The sequence below is a fragment of the Oncorhynchus mykiss genome, chromosome 4 (assembly GCF_057628025.1).
Source record: "Oncorhynchus mykiss isolate SJ-2025 chromosome 4, ASM5762802v1, whole genome shotgun sequence".
NCBI classification, from domain to species: Eukaryota; Metazoa; Chordata; class Actinopteri; order Salmoniformes; family Salmonidae; genus Oncorhynchus; species Oncorhynchus mykiss.
Genome location: NC_143025.1, coordinates 55,219,724 through 55,242,017, shown reverse-complemented (window position 1 = coordinate 55,242,017; position 22,294 = coordinate 55,219,724). Strand labels below are relative to the sequence as shown.

The 22,294-nt window shown below is 40.6% G+C and overlaps 1 protein-coding gene across 2 annotated transcripts in view; it reads right to left on the bottom strand.

Annotated features, from left to right (window-relative positions):
* LOC110521990 (C-1-tetrahydrofolate synthase, cytoplasmic) overlaps positions 1-17,291 on the bottom strand; it is a 51,149-nt gene extending 33,858 nt beyond the window's left edge. For both annotated transcript variants that reach the window (XM_036975521.2, XM_021600024.3), the window contains exons 1-9: positions 17,150-17,291; positions 15,668-16,801; positions 14,964-15,103; positions 14,272-14,356; positions 11,553-11,612; positions 11,402-11,455; positions 8,961-9,097; positions 5,957-6,057; positions 5,477-5,613 (exon numbers count right to left, since the gene is read on the bottom strand). In XM_036975521.2, coding sequence (XP_036831416.2) covers positions 5,477-5,613; positions 5,957-6,057; positions 8,961-9,097; positions 11,402-11,455; positions 11,553-11,612; positions 14,272-14,356; positions 14,964-15,064 — 675 coding nt within the window. In that variant the 5' untranslated portion in view covers positions 15,065-15,103; positions 15,668-16,801; positions 17,150-17,291. The remainder of the gene's footprint in view (positions 1-5,476; positions 5,614-5,956; positions 6,058-8,960; positions 9,098-11,401; positions 11,456-11,552; positions 11,613-14,271; positions 14,357-14,963; positions 15,104-15,667; positions 16,802-17,149) is intronic.
* Positions 17,292-22,294: the final 5,003 nt, after the last annotated feature.

The following is a 22,294-nucleotide window of genomic DNA, read 5'->3' as shown; positions in this document are numbered from 1 at the left end:
AGTCATAGAGCCTCGGCACCTACATAAAGCTTAGTGACTCAGTCATATAGCCTCGGCACCTACATAAAGCTGAGTGACTCAGTCATATAGCCTCACCTACATAAAGCTGAGTGACTCAGTCACATAGCCTCGGCACCAACATAAAGCTGAGTGACTCAGTCATATAGCCTCGGCACCTACATAAAGCTGAGTGACTCAGTCATATAGCCTCGGCACCTACATAAAGCTGAGTGACTCAGTCATATAGCCTCACCTACATAAAGCTTAGTGACTCAGTCATATAGCCTCACCTACATAAAGCTTAGTGACTCAGTCATATAGCCTCGGCACCTACATAAAGCTGAGTGACTCAGTCACATAGCCTCGGCACCAACATAAAGCTGAGTGACTCAGTCATATAGCCTCGGCACCTACATAAAGCTGAGTGACTCAGTCATATAGCCTCGGCACCTATATAAAGCTGAGTGACTCAGTCAGTCATATAGCCTCGGTACCTACATAAAGCTTAGTGACTCAGTCATATAGCCTCGGCACCTACATAAAGCTTAGTGACTCAGTCATATAGCCTCTGCACCTACATAAAGCTGAGTGACTCAGTCATATAGCCTCTGCACCTACATCAAGCTGAGTGATTCAGTCATATAGCCTCTGCACCTACATAAAGCTGAGTGACTCAGTCATATAGCCTCTGCACCTACATAAAGCTGAGTGACTCAGTCATATAGCCTCGGCACCTACACAAAACTTAGTGACTCAGTCATATAGCCTCTGCACCTACATAAAGCTTAGTGACTCAGTCATATAGCCTCGGCACCTACACAAAACTTAGTGACTCAGTCATAGAGCCTCGGCACCTACATAAAGCTTAGTGACTCAGTCATATAGCCTCGGCACCTACATAAAGCTGAGTGACTCAGTCATATAGCCTCACCTACATAAAGCTGAGTGACTCAGTCACATAGCCTCGGCACCAACATAAAGCTGAGTGACTCAGTCATATAGCCTCGGCACCTACATAAAGCTGAGTGACTCAGTCATATAGCCTCGGCACCTACATAAAGCTGAGTGACTCAGTCATATAGCCTCACCTACATAAAGCTTAGTGACTCAGTCATATAGCCTCACCTACATAAAGCTTAGTGACTCAGTCATATAGCCTCGGCACCTACATAAAGCTGAGTGACTCAGTCACATAGCCTCGGCACCAACATAAAGCTGAGTGACTCAGTCATATAGCCTCGGCACCTACATAAAGCTGAGTGACTCAGTCATATAGCCTCGGCACCTATATAAAGCTGAGTGACTCAGTCAGTCATATAGCCTCGGCACCTACATAAAGCTTAGTGACTCAGTCATATAACCTCGGCACCTACATAAAGCTTAGTGACTCAGTCATATAGCCTCTGCACCTACATAAAGCTGAGTGACTCAGTCATATAGCCTCTGCACCTACATAAAGCTGAGTGACTCAGTCATATAGCCTCTGCACCTACATGAAGCTGAGTGACTCAGTCAGTCATATAGCCTCGGCACCTACATAAAGCTGAGTGACTCAGTCATATAGCCTCGGCACCTATATAAAGCTGAGTGACTCAGTCAGTCATATAGCCTCGGCACCTACATAAAGCTGAGTGACTCAGTCACATAGCCTCGGCACCAACATAAAGCTGAGTGACTCAGTCACATAGCCTCGGCACCTACATAAAGCTGAGTGACTCAGTCATATAGCCTCGGCACCTATATAAAGCTGAGTGACTCAGTCAGTCATATAGCCTCGGCACCTACATAAAGCTGAGTGACTCAGTCACATAGCCTCGGCACCAACATAAAGCTGAGTGACTCAGTCATATAGCCTCGGCACCTACATAAAGCTGAGTGACTCAGTCATATAGCCTCGGCACCTATATAAAGCTGAGTGACTCAGTCAGTCATATAGCCTCGGCACCTACATAAAGCTGAGTGACTCAGTCATATAGCCTCGGCACCTATATAAAGCTGAGTGACTCAGTCAGTCATATAGCCTCGGCACCTACATAAAGCTGAGTGACTCAGTCAGTCATATAGCCTCGGCACCTACATCAAGCTGAGTGACTCACTCATTCATGGCTTTGGATCAAAGTAAATAAGTACCGTCATTCTAACTGTCAGTCTTTAATAAAGAAACGTTCTGGTTGTCCTGACCGGGACACCATGTACAGTATTATAATAGCCCGTTATGGGCTGTTAGCAGGACAATATACGCTTACCAACACCTTTCTGTAGTTTGATACTTTGTGCTTCAAATCCTATAAATCCAAGGCAATAGATCAGCGTTAAAAACTTTGTGGATGGGGCCTCCCGAGTGTCGCAGCTGTATGAGACACTGCATCTCAGTGCAAACTGCGTTGCTACAGATGCTAGTTCGATGCCGGACGCGAATGGGAGACCCATGAGGCCTTTTGTTGGTTTTTCTCCCTATAAAAACAGAAATAAATCATTCTAAATAACAAACTGGCTTTATTTACAAATTGGTAAGAATGTCTCACCCCATGTTCAAGAATGGCATTTTTCTCGCTCAAGTTATTTGAAAATGAAATAATTTCCAAAATATTGTTTTTTTAAACAAATTGATTATTATTAATTAATTTAGAATGATATAAAAGCCCCTTAGATATTTTCACAGATCAGATTTGCCCTAATTAAAAATGCCCCATAGATATTAATTTAGAATACTCCAATCCTCTAAATGTAATTATTGTTGGAGAGTCACGTCATTGAAAAAAAATATTTTCGATATACTGGTGGCCTACCATTGGCGACATGAGTCTCACTAGTGTTGAGTAATGTGGTGTAGGTCTTATTTATTTAAAGAGCATATTGAAGTTAGAAGGAACACGATTTGAAGCAATAGTCTACAACTATTTTAGCACCGTTTTGCGCTGCTCTGAGACAAGCATGGGGACTGGTCTTGATAAATCAAGAGATTTTTACTTTCACTATCTCCATTGGGGCATTGGTTAGACTACAATTAGGGTGTGGAAATGTTATTCTCGTTGTACTCCCGACTGTAGCCTACTCCCGACTGTCCCTTTGTACTGTCTCAGAGCTCTATGGACAATTCCTTTGAACTCATGGCTTGGTTTTTGCTCTGACATGCACTGTCAACTGTGGGACCTTATATAGACAGGTGTGTGCCTTTCCAAATCATGTCCAATCAACTGAATTTACCACAGTTGGACTCCAAGTTGTAGAAACATCTCAGTGATGATCAATGGAAACAGGATGCACCTAAGCTCTTATGTAAATAAGGTATTTCTGTTTTTAATTTTAATACATTTGCTATTTCTAAATACCTGTTTTTGCTTTGTCATTATAGGGTATTGGGTATAGATTGATGAGGGAAAATTATAATTTAATCAATTTTAGAATAAGGCTGTAATGAAAAAAAAAATACGGGTCTGAATACGTATGTATTTATATACACACTACCGTTCAAAAGTTTTGGGTCACTTAAAAATGTCCTTGTTTTTGAAAGAAAATAAAATTGATCAGAAATACAGTGTCGACATTGTTAATGTTGTAAATGACGATTGTAGCTGGAAATGGCTGATTTTTTATGGAATATCTACATAAGCGTACAGAGGCCCATTGTCAGCAACCATCACTCCTGTGTTCCAATGGCACGTTCTGTTAGATAATCCAAGTCTATCATTTTAAAAGGCTAATTGGTCATTAGAAAACCCTTTTGCAATTATGTTAGCACAGCTGGAAACTGGCCTTCTTTTGACTAGTTGAGTATCTGGAGCATCAGTATTTGTGGGTTCAATTACAGACTCAAAATGGATAGAAACAAAGGACCTTCTTCTGAAACTCGTCAGCCTATTCTTGTTCTGAGAAATGAAGGCTATTCCATGTGAGAAATTGACAAGAAACGGAAGATCTCGTACAACGCTGTGTACTACTCCCTTCACATAACAGCACAAACTGTCTCTAACCAGAATAGAAAGAGGAGTGGGAGGCCCCGATGCACAACTGAGAAAGAGGACAAGTACATTAGAGTGTCTAGCTTGAGAAACAGACACCTCACAAGTCCTCAGCTGGCAGCTTCATTAAATAGTACCCGCAAAACACCAGTCTCTACGTCAACAGTGAAGAGGCAACTCCAGGATGCTGGCCTTCTAGGCAGAGTTGCAAAGAAAAAGCCATATCTCAGACTGGCCAATAAAAAGAAAAAATTAAGATGGGCAAAAGAACACAGACACTGGACAGAGGAACTCCGTCTAAAAAGCCAGCATCCCGGAGTCGCCTCTTCACTGTTGACAGTGAGACTCTGTACGCCTATGTAGATATTCCATAAAAAATATTCCGTTTCCAGCTACAATAGTCATTTACAACATTAACAATGTCTACACTGTATTTCTGATCAATTTGATGTTATTTTAATGGACAAAAACAAGGTAATTTCTATGTGACCCCAATCTTTTGAACGGTTGTGTACATACTGAACAAAAATATCAACACAACATGTAAAGTGTTGGTCTATAGTAGATGAAGAATCAATATTGTTTTAGATTGAGTACTTATTGGGTCATTATGCTAGTGTATTATGTATGTTTGTAATAGTGTGTTATATGTGAAAGTGTGTTTGTATTATAAATTGTATTTCAATGTTAAGGACTCTTGGAAGATTAGTCCAAATGGGGACTAAAAGAGATCCTAATAAAATAAAATAAAATCAAATCAAAGTGTTGGTTCCATGTTTCATGAGCTGAAGTAAAATATTCCATAAATATGCACACAAACATATTTCTCTGGTGCTGAGGAGTATTTCTGTCTGTAGCCCTTTTGAGTGGAAAAACTCATTCCTATTGGCTGGGCCTGGCTCCCAAGTAGGTGGGCCTATGCCCTCCCAGGCCCACCAATGGCTGCGCCCATTGCCCAGTCTTGAAATCCATAAATTAGGGCCTAATGAATTTATTTCAATTGACTGGTTTCCTTCTATGAACTGTGACTCAGTAAAATCTTTGAAATTGTTGCACGTTGCATTTATATTTTTGTTCGGTATATACAGTATATATATTTTTACACACATTACATCTAAATAAAGGTGCTTAGCCAAATAGAACATAACTGAGCGCATTTGTGGAGTTAGCTGATGAACGCAACTTTTTTATGACAATTTTGAATCTATTAAAAATAAGTGCACTAAATGGTGCTCAGGGATTCAAAAGGAGGTGACGATTACAAGAGGGGACCATTTCATGCTTCAACAGATGCAGTAAAAAAATCAGTGAGAGGAAGGACGTGAACTTTCAACCAAGTGATTATAGGACGCAGTTGGAAGATTGTTCAAGAAGGGTATGGGATGCTAGCCTGAGTCCAGATATGTTTGTGCTGTTCTGCCGTCTCTTTATTTCTATCACTGTCACACCAAATGACAGCAATGCAGTTGGCAAGACAGCGCACACAGATCTGGGGTCAGGTTAGATGGTGTTACTTGTGCAGCCAGGTCAGTTGTTTTGGAATGACAGGTCGTCACGGTGGCATGGCTCCATAGAAGCAGGTCGTGCATGGGCGCTCCCACAATCTTGCTACGGCCAATCACCACAGCGTTCTTCCCTGCCACTGACGTGCCTATACGTGCAGACACAATTGGGGACCATTACACATTGCTCCATTTCATTCTCACACATACACATACTTGGCAATTTTCAAGTAATGATTTTTTAAATGATTACGTACATTTTTATTTTATAATGTTATATAATGTAAATATTGTTAGGTCGGTCATACAGTATGATACATTTATCAGTAAAGCACAAACCCAATTAAGACCCTGACAAGCATCCTAAACAAGGAAAACTGCCTTTAAGTATCCAGTTTCGTGCTTATGTGCGTTTCAAGGGAAGTGTTTGTGTATTGTTCGGCTACTATACAATAATCTCCATGGCAACAATAAGAGGTGTGTGACCCTCACCTGTCTGACTAATGAGCTTCATGCAGCCTTTAGGAGTACAGGGGATGAAACAGTCCCCCAGGTCCCCCCGAGAGAGCTTCCCCGCGTTGATACTGGTCAGCCTGAGAACACACACACACACATACAAATCTATAGCATCACATTTCACATGCAATGGATGCTAAGGAATAGGTAGCATCTCTCTCTCTCTTGATCCCTAACCCCACACTCTCGCTCTCTCTATCTCTCTATAAAACACACACACACAATCAAACAAACAATGCCGACTGTGCCAGACACACACACTTCCATAAACTGAGAGCTTCCGGAAATGTTCTAAACTTCCAATCGGCGGAAGGTATTTTGGGGACATGGATTGATATTGGGGCCTCCTCTGACTTGTGTCATAGTTTATATGACCTGCAGAACAAATCACTACTGCCCTAAGATGTGGACAAGGAATCAATTGTACTCATCACTTGCATAAATTGGACCAGCTCGTCTAAATTGGACCAGCTCGTCTAAATTGGACCAGCTCGTCTAAATTGGACCGGCTTGTCTAAATTGGACCAGCTTGATTTCCATGCTCTCCGACAGTGTGAGAAATGACTTGTACAAGTCTGCCTAAACACTATCCAAACCCCTTCAAAGAGTCCACTCTGTCGCCTCCAACAAATCTTACTGATGCGCTAGCTCGATCACGTACCCTCAATATTAATGCTCTAGTTCCACACCAGTGCTTGAATCAAACGGCTGTGTACACACACAAAAAAAGATACTACACTATTTGCCCTTAGGAGGTCTGCGTCCTGAATGGCACCAAATTCCCTTTATAGTGCAATTATTTTGACCAGATGCCCAAATGGCCATGACCATAGAAGTTGGCAAGACAGCACAAATCATGGTGGCTGAAACCAGACCAAAGGGAGTCAGATGGAACTGGAAGAGACCGGAGCCTCAGGGAGTGGTTGTGGTGTGTGTGAAAGTGTTTGTTTTTTTATGTGTTTGGGAGTTGTTTTGGGGGGGTGGGGGGGGGGAGGGGGGTCGTAGTGGTGGTAGTGTTTGTGTGTTGGGTGGGGAAACGCTTATTATTATTTTATTTAAAAAAAATATTTTACCTTTATTTAACTAGGCAAGTCAGTTAAGAACACATTCTTATTTACAATGACGGCCTAGGAGCAGTGGGTTAACTGCATTGTTCAGGGGCAGAACGACAGATTTTTACCTTGTCAGCATTATGACCAATAAACATATATTTTATATGTTTACGATATTTACATCTGACAGACTTATCTTTTGCTCAGAAACTGAAGAACAATTAAACTAAATAGTGACTGATTTCAGCAGGTCATGTTACTCTCAAGACAGGTCAACAGCGTCCATTGTGCTAATAGGCTGCTGGATTGCAAGTGCAGTATGACTCTCTTTTGCTCAAATTAGGTTTGTCCCTCAAATATAAATAACTATACACTGTGTTAATATCGAAGTATTTCTTAAGTGTAAAAAAGTAAACGATTGATTACTTAAAAACCCTGGTGACAAACAGCTCCTCACTGCCACTATGAGCTTATTGTGAAAGGTGTGACCGTGTAAGCTAATAGTAACAGTAGTAACAGAAGTAACAGTAGTAACAGTAGTAACAGTAGTAACAGAAGTAACAGTAGGCCTACTACTCACAGTACAAACAATAGTAATAGTATGTTTCGATGTTAATATCAATAGTAGCATACAGGGGTTGGAACCGGTTCAGGGAACAGAACTGAAAACTGGAAAAGAAAGGCATCAACAAACAGGACCAGAACCCGGTACGAAAGTGATCTATAATGTTCTGGAACATAACTGTTATTTTAAAAGCATGTGAACCGGTTAATAAAGTCTTTTATCCAGGCATTTTTTTCTAGGCCCACAAAAAAATGCAACAAAGCACCAATGCAAAGCCCTCCCTTTTTGTCAATCAGAAACTTATTCCATCGTCTGCCTGCCAGCTGAAAATCTTTCTAATATGTGTGCGTGTAGGCTACCTACCCATCCCCCCCCCCCCCCCCCACCCCCGAAAGATAGCAGTAGCCTACTGATGTTACAAACGTGATATTTTTAATTAGAGAAGAATGGATGTGTCACGTTCTGACCTTTATTTCCGTTGTTTTGTATTTATTTAGTATGGTCAGGGCGTGAGTTGGCTTGTTTCAGCACAGGTCTCTTTTTGTAGCTTCACGGTCGAATTTGGTTTATTGTTTTTGTTATTCGTTTGTATAGTGTTCAGTCTTTCTTGATTAAAGATTTACCATGGACACTTACCACGCCGCGTATTGGTCCTCAGATCCATCTCGTCTCTCCTCTTCAGATGAAGAGGAGGACGGCCGTGACAGGATGTACCTTTCCAGTGCTAGTTAGGGATACTATAGTTATCACATGTCACATTAGATCCATTATCTACAAAAAGGTAAGAAGGGTTTTTAATTTTGGTGCCGCTCTGCACACACACGCTTGTTAGCTAGCTAGCTTCTCTGGTCCAACATTAAGCCAACTTTGAAGTTAAAATACATTCAAAGTTCCTCCATAAAAGCCATAGGTATAATTCTGTGGGCCTAATTCAGATAATGCATGTCATCACAAGATGCCCAGTGCTTCAAGCAAAGCCTTCTCGTCCACCCTCTCGCTCTTTCCCCACCCGCAAAATCTCAGCTGCATCTTGCGCCTGACACTTGTCTTTCCATCATGCGTGTAAACAACTCACTGAGCTATAGCTTGTCTGCTCCATAGCACACTGCATGGTTGGTGAAGTAATTTAAAGTTGAGCTAAATGTAAAGAAAAGAGAAGGATTTCAGAGGTTTAAAAAGGACAGAAAGGAACTACATGAACCGGTACTTTTTGGGGGAGTTCGAACTTGTTCAGAACTTTATTTTGCTGGTCGAAACGGGAAAAAAATAATAATGGTTTTGTTCAGAACAAAACAACTGGAAAATGATTTAAGTTCCAACCCCTGGTAGCACATGCAGGCTCCCTGTGAGAGTTGTCACTTACCCATCCACATCCTTTTCTGGGGCCACGGCATTAGTCACCTTCTCTGTGTCCATGGGGTTGATAGAGTCCAGTGGCAGCTGGACAATGAGGCCGTGGACCTCTAGGTTCTCATTGACCTCTACAATTCTACGGAGGACCTGTACAGGCCAAGGTTTTAGAGTGGTGGTCAGGGATTGGTGAAGAAGTGCTAGTACAGAATAACAACATAGCCCTATTATTAAAATAATATCAAACTTGTTTAAAAGTTCATATCTGAGGAGTAATCACAATATCAAACTTGCTTGATTTTTTATATTTCAAATGCTTTTCAAGGCCTGTATTTGTTTTGCTTAGGTAGAGGATTCAATGCCCCTCTTACGCAAATGTGCCAAATGTTGTATCCATATCTATGTTATATTTTAGATGCTCCTTGTTCAGGCCCTTCCCACTGGTCACAAACATCAATTCAACATCTATTCCACATTGGTTCAATGTATCTTCATTGAAATTATGTAGAAACAACATTGATTCAACCAGTGTGTTCCAAGTAGGTTGAAATACACACACTACTCTGGCCGTATAGGGGCATGTACAATACCAGTCAAATGTTTGGCACACCTACTCATTCAAGGGTTTTTCTTTATTTTGACTATTTTCTACAACTTACAACAATTTTCTAGTAACCAAAAAAGTGTTAAACAAATCAAAATGTAGTTTATATTTGAGATTTTTCAAAGGAGCCACTCTTTGCCTTGATAACAGCTTTGTACACTCTTGGCATTCTCTCAACCAGCTTCAACTGGAATGCTTTTCCAAGAGTCTTGAAGGAGTTCCCACATATGCTGAGCACCTTTCTTGCTTTTCCTTCACTCTGCTTTCCAACTAATCCCAAACCATCTCAAATGGGTTGAGGTCGGGGATTGTGGAGGCCAGGTCACCTGATGCAGCACTCCATCACTCTCCTTCTTGGTCAACTAGCCCTTACACAGCCTGGAGGTGTGTTGGGTCATTGTCCTGTTGAAAAACAAATGATAGTCCCACTAACGGCAAGCCAGATGGGATAGCGTATCGCTGCAGAATGCTGTGGTAGCCATGCTTGTTAAGTGTGCCTTGAGTTCTAAATAAATCACTGACAGTGTCACCAGAAAAGCATCCCCACACCATCATTATGCTTCACGGTGGGACACACATGCAGAGATTATCTGTTCACCTACTCAAAGAAACAACGGTTGGACCCAAAGATCTCACATTTGGACTCATCAGACCAAAGGACAGATTTCTAATGTCCACTGCTCATGTTTCTTGGCCCAAGCAAGTCTCTTCTTATTATTGGTGTCCTTTAGTAGTGGTTTATTTGCAGTTATTTGACCATGAAGGCCTGATTCACTTATTTGGGCTGAAATTTCTGATGCTGGTAACTCTGATGAACTTATCCTCATGAGAGCCAGTTTCGTCATAGCGCTTGATGGTTTTTGCATCTGCACTTCAAGAAACTTTCAAAGTTCTTGAAATTTTCCGCATTGAATGACCTTCATGTCTTAAAGCAATGATGTACTGTCATTTCTCCTTGCTTAATTGAGCTGTTCTTGCCATAATATGGACATGGTCTTTTACCAAGTAGGGCTATCTTCTGTATACCACCCTTACTTTGTCACAACTGATTAGCCAAACGCATTAAGAAGGAAATAAATTCCACAAATTAACTTTTAACAGGGCTCAACTGTTATTTGAAATGCATTCCATGTGACTACCTCATGAACTGGTTGTGATAATGCCAATAGTGTGCAAAGCTGTTGTCACACCAGCCTTCGCTTTGGCTCCCCCTCCTGTCCAACTCAGGCATTCGGTGTCGCCGGCCTTGTAGCTGCTGGCGAACCTACTGCTGGAAAACGCCTTTCACTCATCAACCCAGGACTTGTCTCGTCATCATTACACACACCCGGTTCCAATCCCCACTCTGTCACTGTATATATACTCCCTCTGCCATTTGTCTTTGTCGGTCATTGTAAATGTTACTTGTTTTCCTGAGAGGAATCTCTCCTACTATTTCCTGAATGCTTTATATTTTGCACTTTGGGTTCACCCTGTGCCTTTTTGTTTCTGAAGATGTATTTTTTTCACAACAGCATTTAGGTTTCTTCCCAGCTTTGATCTATGTTGTTAAAATAAACTCAGTAGTTCTAAACCTGCGACTGCCTCCTGCCTACTCCTCTCTACTACCACAGTGACAGCTGTCATCATGGCTACTTTGAAGAATTCTCCAATATAAAATATATGTAGATTTTTTTAAACACTTTTTTTGGTTACTACATGACTCCATATGTGTTATTTCATAGTTGTGATGTCTTCACTATTATTCTACAACATAGAAACTAGTAAAAATATAGAAAAACCCTGGAATTAGTAGGTGTGTCCAAACTTGCATCAAAACATAACATGGATGTAGTGGCTGTACTTCTTACCTCATCCTCTGTTGCAGTCTTTGGCAGTCTGACATGGCTGGCATTGATTCCAATCTATAGAAATGGTGGCAGTGATTAGCATTCTCATTGCAGGTATACATCAAATAGCTAGCATGTGTTACTATCGACGCTCTGCTGCCACAGTGCTTACCTCAGCTGCGGCTTTTAGCTTCATGCTAATGTAGAGGTTAGAATCGTCTCTGTCACCCACCTGAAACACACACACAGTCCTATATAACTAACCTTGTGCGGACACACAATTCAGTCCCATTCAAAATCCTATTTTCCCTAACCCTAGATACTAAAACTAACCTTAGCTCCTAACCGTAACACTAATTCTAACCTTAACCCTTAAACACCTAGAAATACTATTTGACCTTGTGGGGACAAAAATGTCCCCAGTTTGTCAAATTTTGGTTTGCTTAAAACTGGTTGCGACTCTAGGGGCAGTATTTTCATTTTTGGAAAAGTAACGTTCCCGTTTTAAACAGGATATTTTGCCAGGACAAGATGCTAGAATATGCATATAATTGACAGCTTTGGATAGAAAACACTAACATTTCCAAAACTGTAAAGATATTGTCTGTGAGTATAACAGAACTGATGTTGCAGGCGAAAGCCTGAGAAAAATCCAATCCGGAAGTGCCCCATATTTTGAAAACGCTGCGGTCCAATGAGTCCCTATTGAGCTGTGAATGTGCTATCAAACAGCTTACGCTTTCTACGTATTCCCCAAGGTGTCTACAGCATTGTGACGTAGTTTTACGCATTTATGTTGAAGAATAGCCGTAGGTGGCTACATTGCGTAAGTGGTCACCTGATGGCTCCCAGGGTGACTCTCGCGTAAAATACAGAGGTAACCATTACTCCAATCGGTCCTACTGAAAAACGAATTGTCCCTACGGATATATTATCAAATAGATATTTGAAAAACACCTTGAGGATTGATTATAAACAACGTTTGCCATGTTTCTGTCGATATTATGGAGCTAATTTGGAATATTTTTTGCTGTTTTCGTGACTGCAATTCCCGGGCGATTTCTCAGCCAAACATGAAGAACAAACAGAGATATTTTGCCTACAAAAATAAACCTTTGGGAAAAATGAACTTTGGCTGTCTACCTGGGAGTCTCATGAGTGAAAACATCCGAAGTTCATCAAAGGTAAACTATTTAATTTGATTGCTTTTCTGATTTGTGAAAGGTTGCCTGCTGCTAGCAAGGCATAATGCTATGCTAGTCTATCGATAAACCCACACAAATGCTTGTCTAGCTTTGGCTGTAAAGCATATTTTGAAAATCTGAGATGACAGGGTGATTAACAAAAGGCTAAGCTGTGTCTCAATATATTTCATTTGTGATTTTCATGAATAGGAATATTTTCTAGGGATATTTATGTCCGTTGCGTTATGCTAATTAGTGTCAGGCGATGATTACGCTCCCGCATGCGGGATGGGGAGTCAGTAGAGGTTAAAATAAGTATAGTTAAACACATCTAGAGATGCACACACCAAATAGGATTTTAATAACAAAACAATACTAGAATATACTGTATGTATGTTGTTTTATCAAGTTACACAGCTTCAAATGCTAAACATGGATCTCGAATGCTCTCCAGTTACACATCAAAAACAAATAAAGAGCATGTACCATGTTCCCAAGTCTGTATATCAGCTATCCTACCACAGAGTAAGCTGAGCAAAAACTGATGAATAAGTGTAGAGATTAAATTAATTACTAAATGTACAACTAAATGCAAATGATTCATTGTAGTTGATAAAACAGAAGTTATACAAAAGAAATAGAAAGCAACAATCTACTTGTGGTGTTGGGATACATGTTACTCAACAAAACAATGTTTACAATTTGAAACAAAAAAAGAACACTGAAAACATTTCATTATTCACTGAGTGCACAAAACATTAGGAACACCTGCTCTTTCCATGACAGACTGAGCAGATGAATCCAAGTGAAAGCCATGATCCCTTACTGATGTTTCCTGTGAAATCCAGAAGGGGTTGAAGTGGAGGAGACAGGTTAAAGAAGGATGGTTAAGCCTTGAGACAACTGAGACATGGATTGTTTATGGGCAAGACAAGATATTGAAGTGCCTTTGAACAGAGTATGGTAGTAGGTGCCAGGCACACCGGTTTGAGTGAGTCAAGAAGTGCAACGCTGCTGCATTTTTTTTTACACTCAACAGTTTCTCATGTATATCAAGAATGGTCCACCACCCAAAGGACAACCAGCCAACGTGACATAACCGTGGGAAGCATTGGAGTCAACATGGGCCAGCATCGCTATGGAACGCTTACGACTCCTTGTGGAGTCCATGCCCTGATAGATTGAGGCTGTTCTGAGGGCAAACGTGGGTGCAACTCAATGTTAGGAATGTATTCCTAATGTTTTGTACACTCACTGTATATTCTGTTGTTTTGAATGAGTTGGGCCTATGAATATTTTAGCAAGGTTATTTAAGACTTAGAAGGGTTACAGAGAGGAAACCTCCCAGTTAGAAAACAAATCAACAGTAAAGTAGCCTATAAGGCGAGCAAAACAATCAACACATTTACTGAAAGCTCATCTGAAGAAGTGTGGAATTAGAAGAGTAGAAAAATAATTAAGTAAAGAAAACAGCTCAAAAGAACACACTCTGGTAATGAAATAAGGAAACATACACAAAAGGGCCTTTCACACTACTGTGCAGAGTTGAGCCAAACTGAAGCAAGCTGTACTGAGCCGGCCTCATTATTAAGCCTCCACCACAGTTGCTGGAATTGTGCTGGAAAGGACAAAGTGAAGAGAAAATATCCAAGCAAGCACGACACAGTTTGGGTTGGCAGGATAATGGGAAAAGGGTAAAAGACACACCTGCAAGACTACCAGACCTGGCCGGAAGCCAGGGAACTGGCCCCTCATCTTGTCCAAGTCCTCTTTCAACCTTTCTCTCACCAGCCTGTGTTGAACAAGAACAACCACATTGTAACATTAGTTACACTTTCTATGAAGCTGATATAATGCATTATAAACACACTTGTAGAACGAACAACCACATTGAAACATTGGTAACATTTTCAATGAATCCCATGCCCATAATACCTTATAAACACACTCATTGTCTCTACCTTCTTGCCCTTTGTGCTGTTGTCTGTGCCCAATAATGTTTGTACCATGTTTTGTGCTGCTACCATGTTGTGTTGCTATCATGCTGTGTTGTCATGTGTTGCTGCCTTGCTATGTTGTTGTCTCAGGTCTCTCTTTATGTATTGTTGTCTCTCTTGTCGTGATGTGTGTTTTGTCCTATATTTATATATATATATATATATTTTTAAAGTTAATCTCAGTCCCTGTCCCCACAGGAGGCCTTTTGTCTTTTAGTCGACCATCATTGTAAATTTGTTCTTAACTGACTTGCCTAGTTAAATAAAGGTAAAATAAATAAATAAGAAAGAAAGAACAGACACAATATAACATTCAGCACTCCCCCGTATCAAACTCCATGACCTCCATGAGGCACCTTCACTCCAACATGCTGTGATATCACCGAGTCATAGGCTACTCACTGAGACGTCTTGTTGCCCGAGACAATTGTCGCCAGGTTGCGCCTACCTCCTCTGCATCCTGTGGACCCTAGACGGAGGGTGAGAGCGGCGAAGGAAAGCATGGCTGACAACTGGAGAAAGATGGATGGATGGCTGGATGGCTGGATGGATGGATGGATGGAGAAATGAAGATAAATAATAATGGATAGATGGTAATTGGCTTTTAAGAGGCCCAGAGAACAGAAAAAGGAACTGCATCCACTACAACTACAGTGCAGCATATATCCCATTATGAACAATTGAAAACATCAAAAGTGCCATTTACAACTATAATAATAATAAATTACATTTGGAGAGCGCTTTTCATTTACCGATGTAAATCACAAAGCTCTTATAGTGCAAGCCAGAAAACTGCAAACCCATACAACAAGCCAGAAAACTGCAAACCCATACAGCAAGCCAGAAAACTGCAAACCCATACAACAAGCCAGAAAACTGCAAACCCATACAACAAGCCAGAAAACTGCAAACCCATGCAACAACTGGCTCCAAAGTTACTACTATTGACTACAACCATGACTACTTGCAGAAGTTGTTAACATGCAATGTTGCAATATCTTATAATAATGTAATAACAGATTACAACAATATTATTATACAATAATTGTATTATTATTTTTGTTATTATAAATATTTGAAAAGTAAGAGACATAAAAATGACTTACCAGAGTTAATGCAATGTCCAGAAGTGGATCTAGTCTCTTGAGGACCAGGTCAGCCACCAAGTGATCCACACTCCAACATAGTGGTCTAGGCAACTCCTCTTATCAGTGTGTGTGTGTGTGTGTAGCGCCCACTCTTTCTCACTCTCTGTCTCTCGTTCTCTCTCTCAGTGCAACTGGGGAGGCTTCCAGCAGTATCTTATCACAGTCTATGGACTTTTCCGTGGCATTCCTGCCTACTCCGGATTGAACGTGAACTAGGTACATACATTTCTCACTGCCAAGGCTATTGGGTTAGAGAGAGGGTAAAACATAGGGAAAGTTGCAACTCGTAGGCTCAAACCAAAAATCCAAGGGGAATGGAGTTTGGTTAAACAGAAACCCAGAGGTTGGGAAGTGTATTGGGCCATCCCACTACTGGGTCTACTCCCAGCCAATCAGAATCGATTCAGTCTGAAAGACAGTCTGAAATGTTTTTGGCAACCAAGCTTGTTTTTTTCCCTCATTTACTACCAAAAGTCACTACTTTTCCACAGAGTTAAAGCAATTATTTATATCCAAGGAAGATTATCTTAGGTAGCTATCTCTTCAGGAATGAGCCTGCCCTCTGCTTTCTCTGTTATTTCTCTTTCAGCCATAACTTTCTTTCTCTTCCCCTCCTTCTTCTGCATGTCAAAGACAACAAAACAACCTCCCGCGAGAACTCAGCTTTGGACAGCGTAAGAGCAAAGGCCTGGGACATGTTCATTGGGCACCAAACAGGAAAAAAACTGACTGGAACAGGGAGGGACTACTGCGGCTTGTCCAGTAAGTAACACTTCATTTCATGTTCCATTGCAAAGCATTTTAAAACATTTTCCATTTTATGCACTAACGAACGCAAGCTCTGCTAACCCTATTATTTCTCTGTGTGTACATTGCAATAAATGAAGCAGTCTGATTTAGGTTTGTCCAGTTTCACAACATGGCATAACCAAAGCCTCAGTGTTGACCACAGTGGGTGTTAATCTCCACTACTACAACCAACACATTCAATAACCAGACCAGACCAGACTTACTGGAGTGAGTACAAAGGTCCTCTTGAGTTACTGAGAAACGGTTGCTGAAAAACAACACGATTTTCCAACAGCAATAAATCTGGAGAAACAAAACTTATCAACAGTTTGCATTTGGGTAGATGAAACCATGACTTGAAATATAAAAAGCTCCATTAGGCATTGCCTTAGTGCACATGTGTACTTTTCACTAAACCTATTTGACTCCATTTTTTTGCATCTCTTTGACGAACTCAGTCAGAGGAACCGAACAGAACACACTTACAAAATGGAGCCATGATGTGAATTGAGCATTGAAGCCAGAATACTTTAATTACATATTGTTTATTAATGTGTTATCAATTATTATAATGGACATTCATTTTAATGCTTATAAATTTTCACAAACAACAATGACCGCTAATCTTCAAAAGAGACACAATTAGCCTACCTGTAAATAGTGGGTTCAATCTGCTTCTTACATATTTATATCACTTCATTGCCTCTGGTTTTGTTTGGTTGGTTTAAATGCCTTTTTTCTCATGTCGTCTCCCACTCCTCCAGCTGTTTGATAGAGATAGTAGCCCTCTTTTAAGAACCATAGCGCCCTCCAGTGTTTACTTACTGAATTACAGTGGTTTTGAAAACAGTACCACCACACATGTGGACACCCTTGGTCGATTGCAAAAAAAACAGGCATAATTTAACATTGGTTGTCTCTTGATTTCTACAAAATGTTACTAACGGGAGATTACATCCACCTGTTAAAACACACTTGATTGAAACCAATAGATCTCTTGCTGTTTCCATGTCAAGTGATATGATACTAGACAGCTGCGTCTATGTTCTGTGCTCCCGCCTCCAATGAAAAACCAAACTATCAGGAGTATGGGAAAAATTATTAAACTTCTATTGTACTTTTCATAATACAAATTGTAAAGCGCTTCATTAGCAAACAAACCAACAATAATGCAGCTAGATAAACTAGCTTGTCAAAGCAACCAAATTCATATAGAAATGTGTGTTATAGATCTGTCATTATCATTGAAAGCAAGTCTAAGAAGTGTTAGATCTGTACTATGTGCTCTATTTCTATGCTTTCCGTTCTTATAATTTTTTTTTTTGCATCTTTTATTTTCGGTTTTGTACACCAGCTTCAAACACCTGAAAATACAATATTTTTGATTATGGAAAATATATTTCAGAGGTTTAGATGGTACAGTGATTCTCTACTTGCTTGTTTTGTCACAATATGAAATTAAGGGAACTATTAAAATTTTCTGCATAGTGCATATTTAAGTGAAAGCATTTTTTTTAAATACTACAAAATACAGCTCTCTCTTGCTCCTCCATTTTTGAAGAAATTAATTTGTTGAAAATTGTTCAACAATTGTCTTTTTCTCTGAGTCAACTACTCACCACATTTTATGCACTGCAGTGCTAGCTAGCTGTAGCTTAGGCTTTCAGTACGAGATTAATTATCTGATCCTTTGATTGGTAGGACAACATTCATACAGTCAATTCATGCAGCAAGAGCTGTGATAGGTTGGATGACGTCCTCCAGAAATTGTCATAATTACTGTGGAAGGTGGTGAGAACCATGAGCCTCCTAGGATTTGTATTGAAGTCAATGTACCCAGAGGAGGACGGAAACTAGCTGTCTTCCATCAACACTATGGTGCAACCCCAGAGAGTACTTTTGAGGCTACAGTAGACATTCATTGCAAAACAGTGTGCTTTAATCAATTACTTGTGAATTACGTGAATATATTTAGTATATTTTAAATAAAAAGTATAACTTTTTAAATGTGGTGTGGGCATGCGTACGATGGTGACAGGTGTGCACCATAACGAGCAGCCTGGTGACCTAGGACGTGCAGCTCCAACCGCATGACGCCGTCCAAAATTACGATTACGGGGATCAGGAGCGGACCGGTCACCTCTGCTGTGGCGTGGGAAACCTACCAGTCCGGCTGAGACGCAGGAGCATGGCGACCTAGAGCGGCGGAGATAGCATACGTGATGGTACCCCCTCCCTGACGCGTTCGGCCCCAGCCACAGGACGCCAACATAAGGGACAATCCCGGGGATCAGGAGCGGACCGGTCACCCCTGCTGATGAACCTGACAGACCGGCCGAGGCAGGGGAGCCTGGCAAACCGGCTAAGGCATGAGAGCCTGACGAACTGCCAGAGGCAGAGGAGGCCTGGCGATCTGTCCGAGGCATGAGATCCTGTAGCAGCTTCCGGATCCGGGGTCATTCCCACCGGGGAAAAAAATTAAAAACACTCCCTGTTGCTTCCTTTAGGTGAGGTGTCATTCGGTGACGAGTGTGCTGAGAGTCGGGAACCAAGTTCAGAGAGTGAGTGTTTTAATAAATGAATGTAACATAATACAAACAAGAACACACGAACAGGACACAGACATGAAACAGAAACAATGACGCCTGGGGAAGGAACCAAAGGGAGTGACATATATAGGGAAGGTAATCAGGGCAGTGATTGAGTCCAGGTGAGTCTGACGACACACAGGTGTTCATAACGATGGTGACAGGTGTGCGCCATAACAAGCAGCCTGGTGACCTAAAAGCCGGAGAGGGAGCACGCGTGACACACAATCTTGTAATTATTCTACCCATACTGCCATAGGAGTTCACCCTTTTCATTTAATTATGTTAATCTATTATCTATTTATTAATATATATTAACTCATCTATTAATGCAAGGTGATGTTTATAAATTTATACTTTAGATTAAAGATCATAAACTAGTCACAACAATGATAGCGTTTGTTGACTTATTAATGAATTGCTGTTACTGTAAATGGTTAGCTCACTGATATTTCCTAGATACCTAATTAACTATTGGCAAACTGAGCATTTTAGACTATATCATTTCTGAGGTGTCATTTCAGAATGAGTGGCGCTGTAGCTCTGCTGGTGTTGCTCTTCTGTCTGTTGAGGGCATGGGCTCAGGAAAGGAGGAGAGTGGAGGGGTCACAGAATGACATCACAAATGACTGGCCAGGTCACCACACACACTCCTGCAGTAGACTCCTCTCCCTGCCCCCTTCTCCTGCCTACCACTTGCTCACTCACACACATAACATTTAGGGAAGATCTAGGCCTGTATTCACAAAGTGTCTCAGAGTAGCATTGCAGATATAGGATTACTAATCAGGTCCCCCTTGTCAATGTAATCAGCAGATGCAGATGCTATCTCAGCACTGTTCAGCACTCAGGACCAGTCCCCTGGTTGAGTTATCATTATAGGAAAAAGTTCCATTCACAAATTATCTTTATATTGAATTGTTGTGTCCATGTTTGACATTTTAATATAGGGAACATCATTGAAAGTAACTGATATATCCTATTGTACAAAATGTGCAAGACATTTAATTTATTTTACATGCTCTCACCTATGCAGAACTTAAACTCTTCAGAATGGCAATCAGATACGTGCTTTGATTGATAGAAACAATGATTTTAGGGGTTCTTATCAATAATTTCCGAAAAAGGCCTATTTAATTCATTTCAATTGTATATAATATTATGTTAAATTCTACTAGATGGCTGTAATGAGCAGCAATTAACCCTGGACACTATTTGAACCCTGTTGGTATCTTGTGTCAGACTTTTGTATCACTATGCTTATGTTATGGTTATTTAGCATTTTACCCATGCACCCACTAGCCGTCAAATCCTTGCTTCATCTGTCCTTGTTTACTCAATTCCTCACTGCTCTTTCAAAGCGCATTGGATGAGGAGGAGGACTAAGGGGATGAACCTTCAATCCTCTCTCCCATTGTGGTTTCAGAGGGAGGTAAGGCATTAAGGAAACAAGGACAGAGGAAGCAAGGATTTGACGGCTAGTAACATTTTCAGACAGTGCATGAGTGAGTGAGTGAGTTGCCATGATACCCAGGCCTTGTCATGACACAACCGCTAGGCTAGCCCCTACTCTCTAGACACTTGTGGAGATATGAGAGGATGTGTGGTAATAGCTCCACTTTGCCCTCTGATAGACTTGCTGGAATTTTGTCCATATTGCTAACACCTGTCCAATCCTTTCATACCTCCACAAGAGTCTAGCGGTAGGGGCTAGGGGCTGGAAAGGACACCAGAACCCTGTGTGGACCATTAGCACCAGTGTTAATTTTGGCAACAATAACTATGACAAAAACATGAGTCAATTACCTACTTTTCCCGACAAAATCTATTCTAATTTTATTTAATTTTTATTTATTTATTTATTTTATTTAACCAGGTAGGCCAGTTGAGAACAAGAACAAATGAGAACAACTCATTTTCAACTGCGACCTGGCCAAGCTAAAGCAAAGCAGTGCGGCAAAAACAACAACACAGAGTTTACACATGGGATAAACAAATGTACAATCAATAACACAAAATAAAAATAAAATTATAAAAATCTATGTACAGTGTGTGCAAATGTAGAATAGTAGGAAGGTAGGCAATAAATAGGCCCTAGAGGCAAAAATAATTACAATTTAGCATTAATACTGGAGTGATAGATGTGCAGAAGATGATGTGCAAGTAGAGATACTGGGGTGCAAAAGAGCAAGAGGGTAAATAACAATATGGGGATAATGAGATGCCCTGAATAAAACGATAACCATTACAAATTATTTTTAATTTCAGTTGACAAAAATGTAATGAAACGGGAATAACATGTTTGACTAATAGATATTTAATCTCACATAAAGCTCTTTTTGATCTGTCTTGTCCAATCATAATCATGCATGCCTTTGCAGAATATAATGCAATCTATCACTAGTCTTTTAGCTGGAGGGCTGATTGAGCTGATCTGCCTGGCTCTCCAACACACACATCTACTAGGTGGTCACTTCAGTCACTCGTCTGTCCTTTGAATTGATGTGCAGCCAGGACACTTCAATTGTGACTTACGTCAATTAGAAACAATAATGTCTTCGATCATCTTTGCTTTCAGAAACTCTATTTTGCCATGTGCACCGTCTTGTCACCTGTGTTGCCGCTCTCATGGTCGGCAAATGCGAGTGCAGTTGCTTTTTCCCAATTGGAAATAGTAATGCAATTTGCTGAACAGTAGGAGCACAGTAAACATTCCAGCATTGTTGGAAAGCTCATAATCTCCACTTTTTAAAGCCAGACTCAGTAAATCCCAAATAAAATAAGGAATTTTCGCATTTATTTTTTATCACTCAAGTAAAGAGATATTTTGTCTTAAATTGAACTATTCAATGCTTTGACGGCACATCACTTGAAATACCGGAGCTCTTAAGTTCAAGATTGTTTACATTTTGCAGCTGATGTCTCAGCCAGGGGAAGTGATGACGTAGGCCAAGATGTAATCTCGCCCACGAGCTGAGTGATGTTTACAACTCAACTCTCAACCTGCCGCAGTACCGATTAGCCTTACAGTTAATCCCATCCAATTATCTTATGTAATTAGCCATCATCCATTATATTGTACACTTTGTTCTGTTCTGGAAAATAGCTAGAATCTGCCAACCTGTTCTGCATGTTCCGTAGTGTTTTGTTGTGTTTTTCCTGTTGGCTAGACTAGGCAGCTAGCTGGCTAAATTAGCTAGCTAGATAG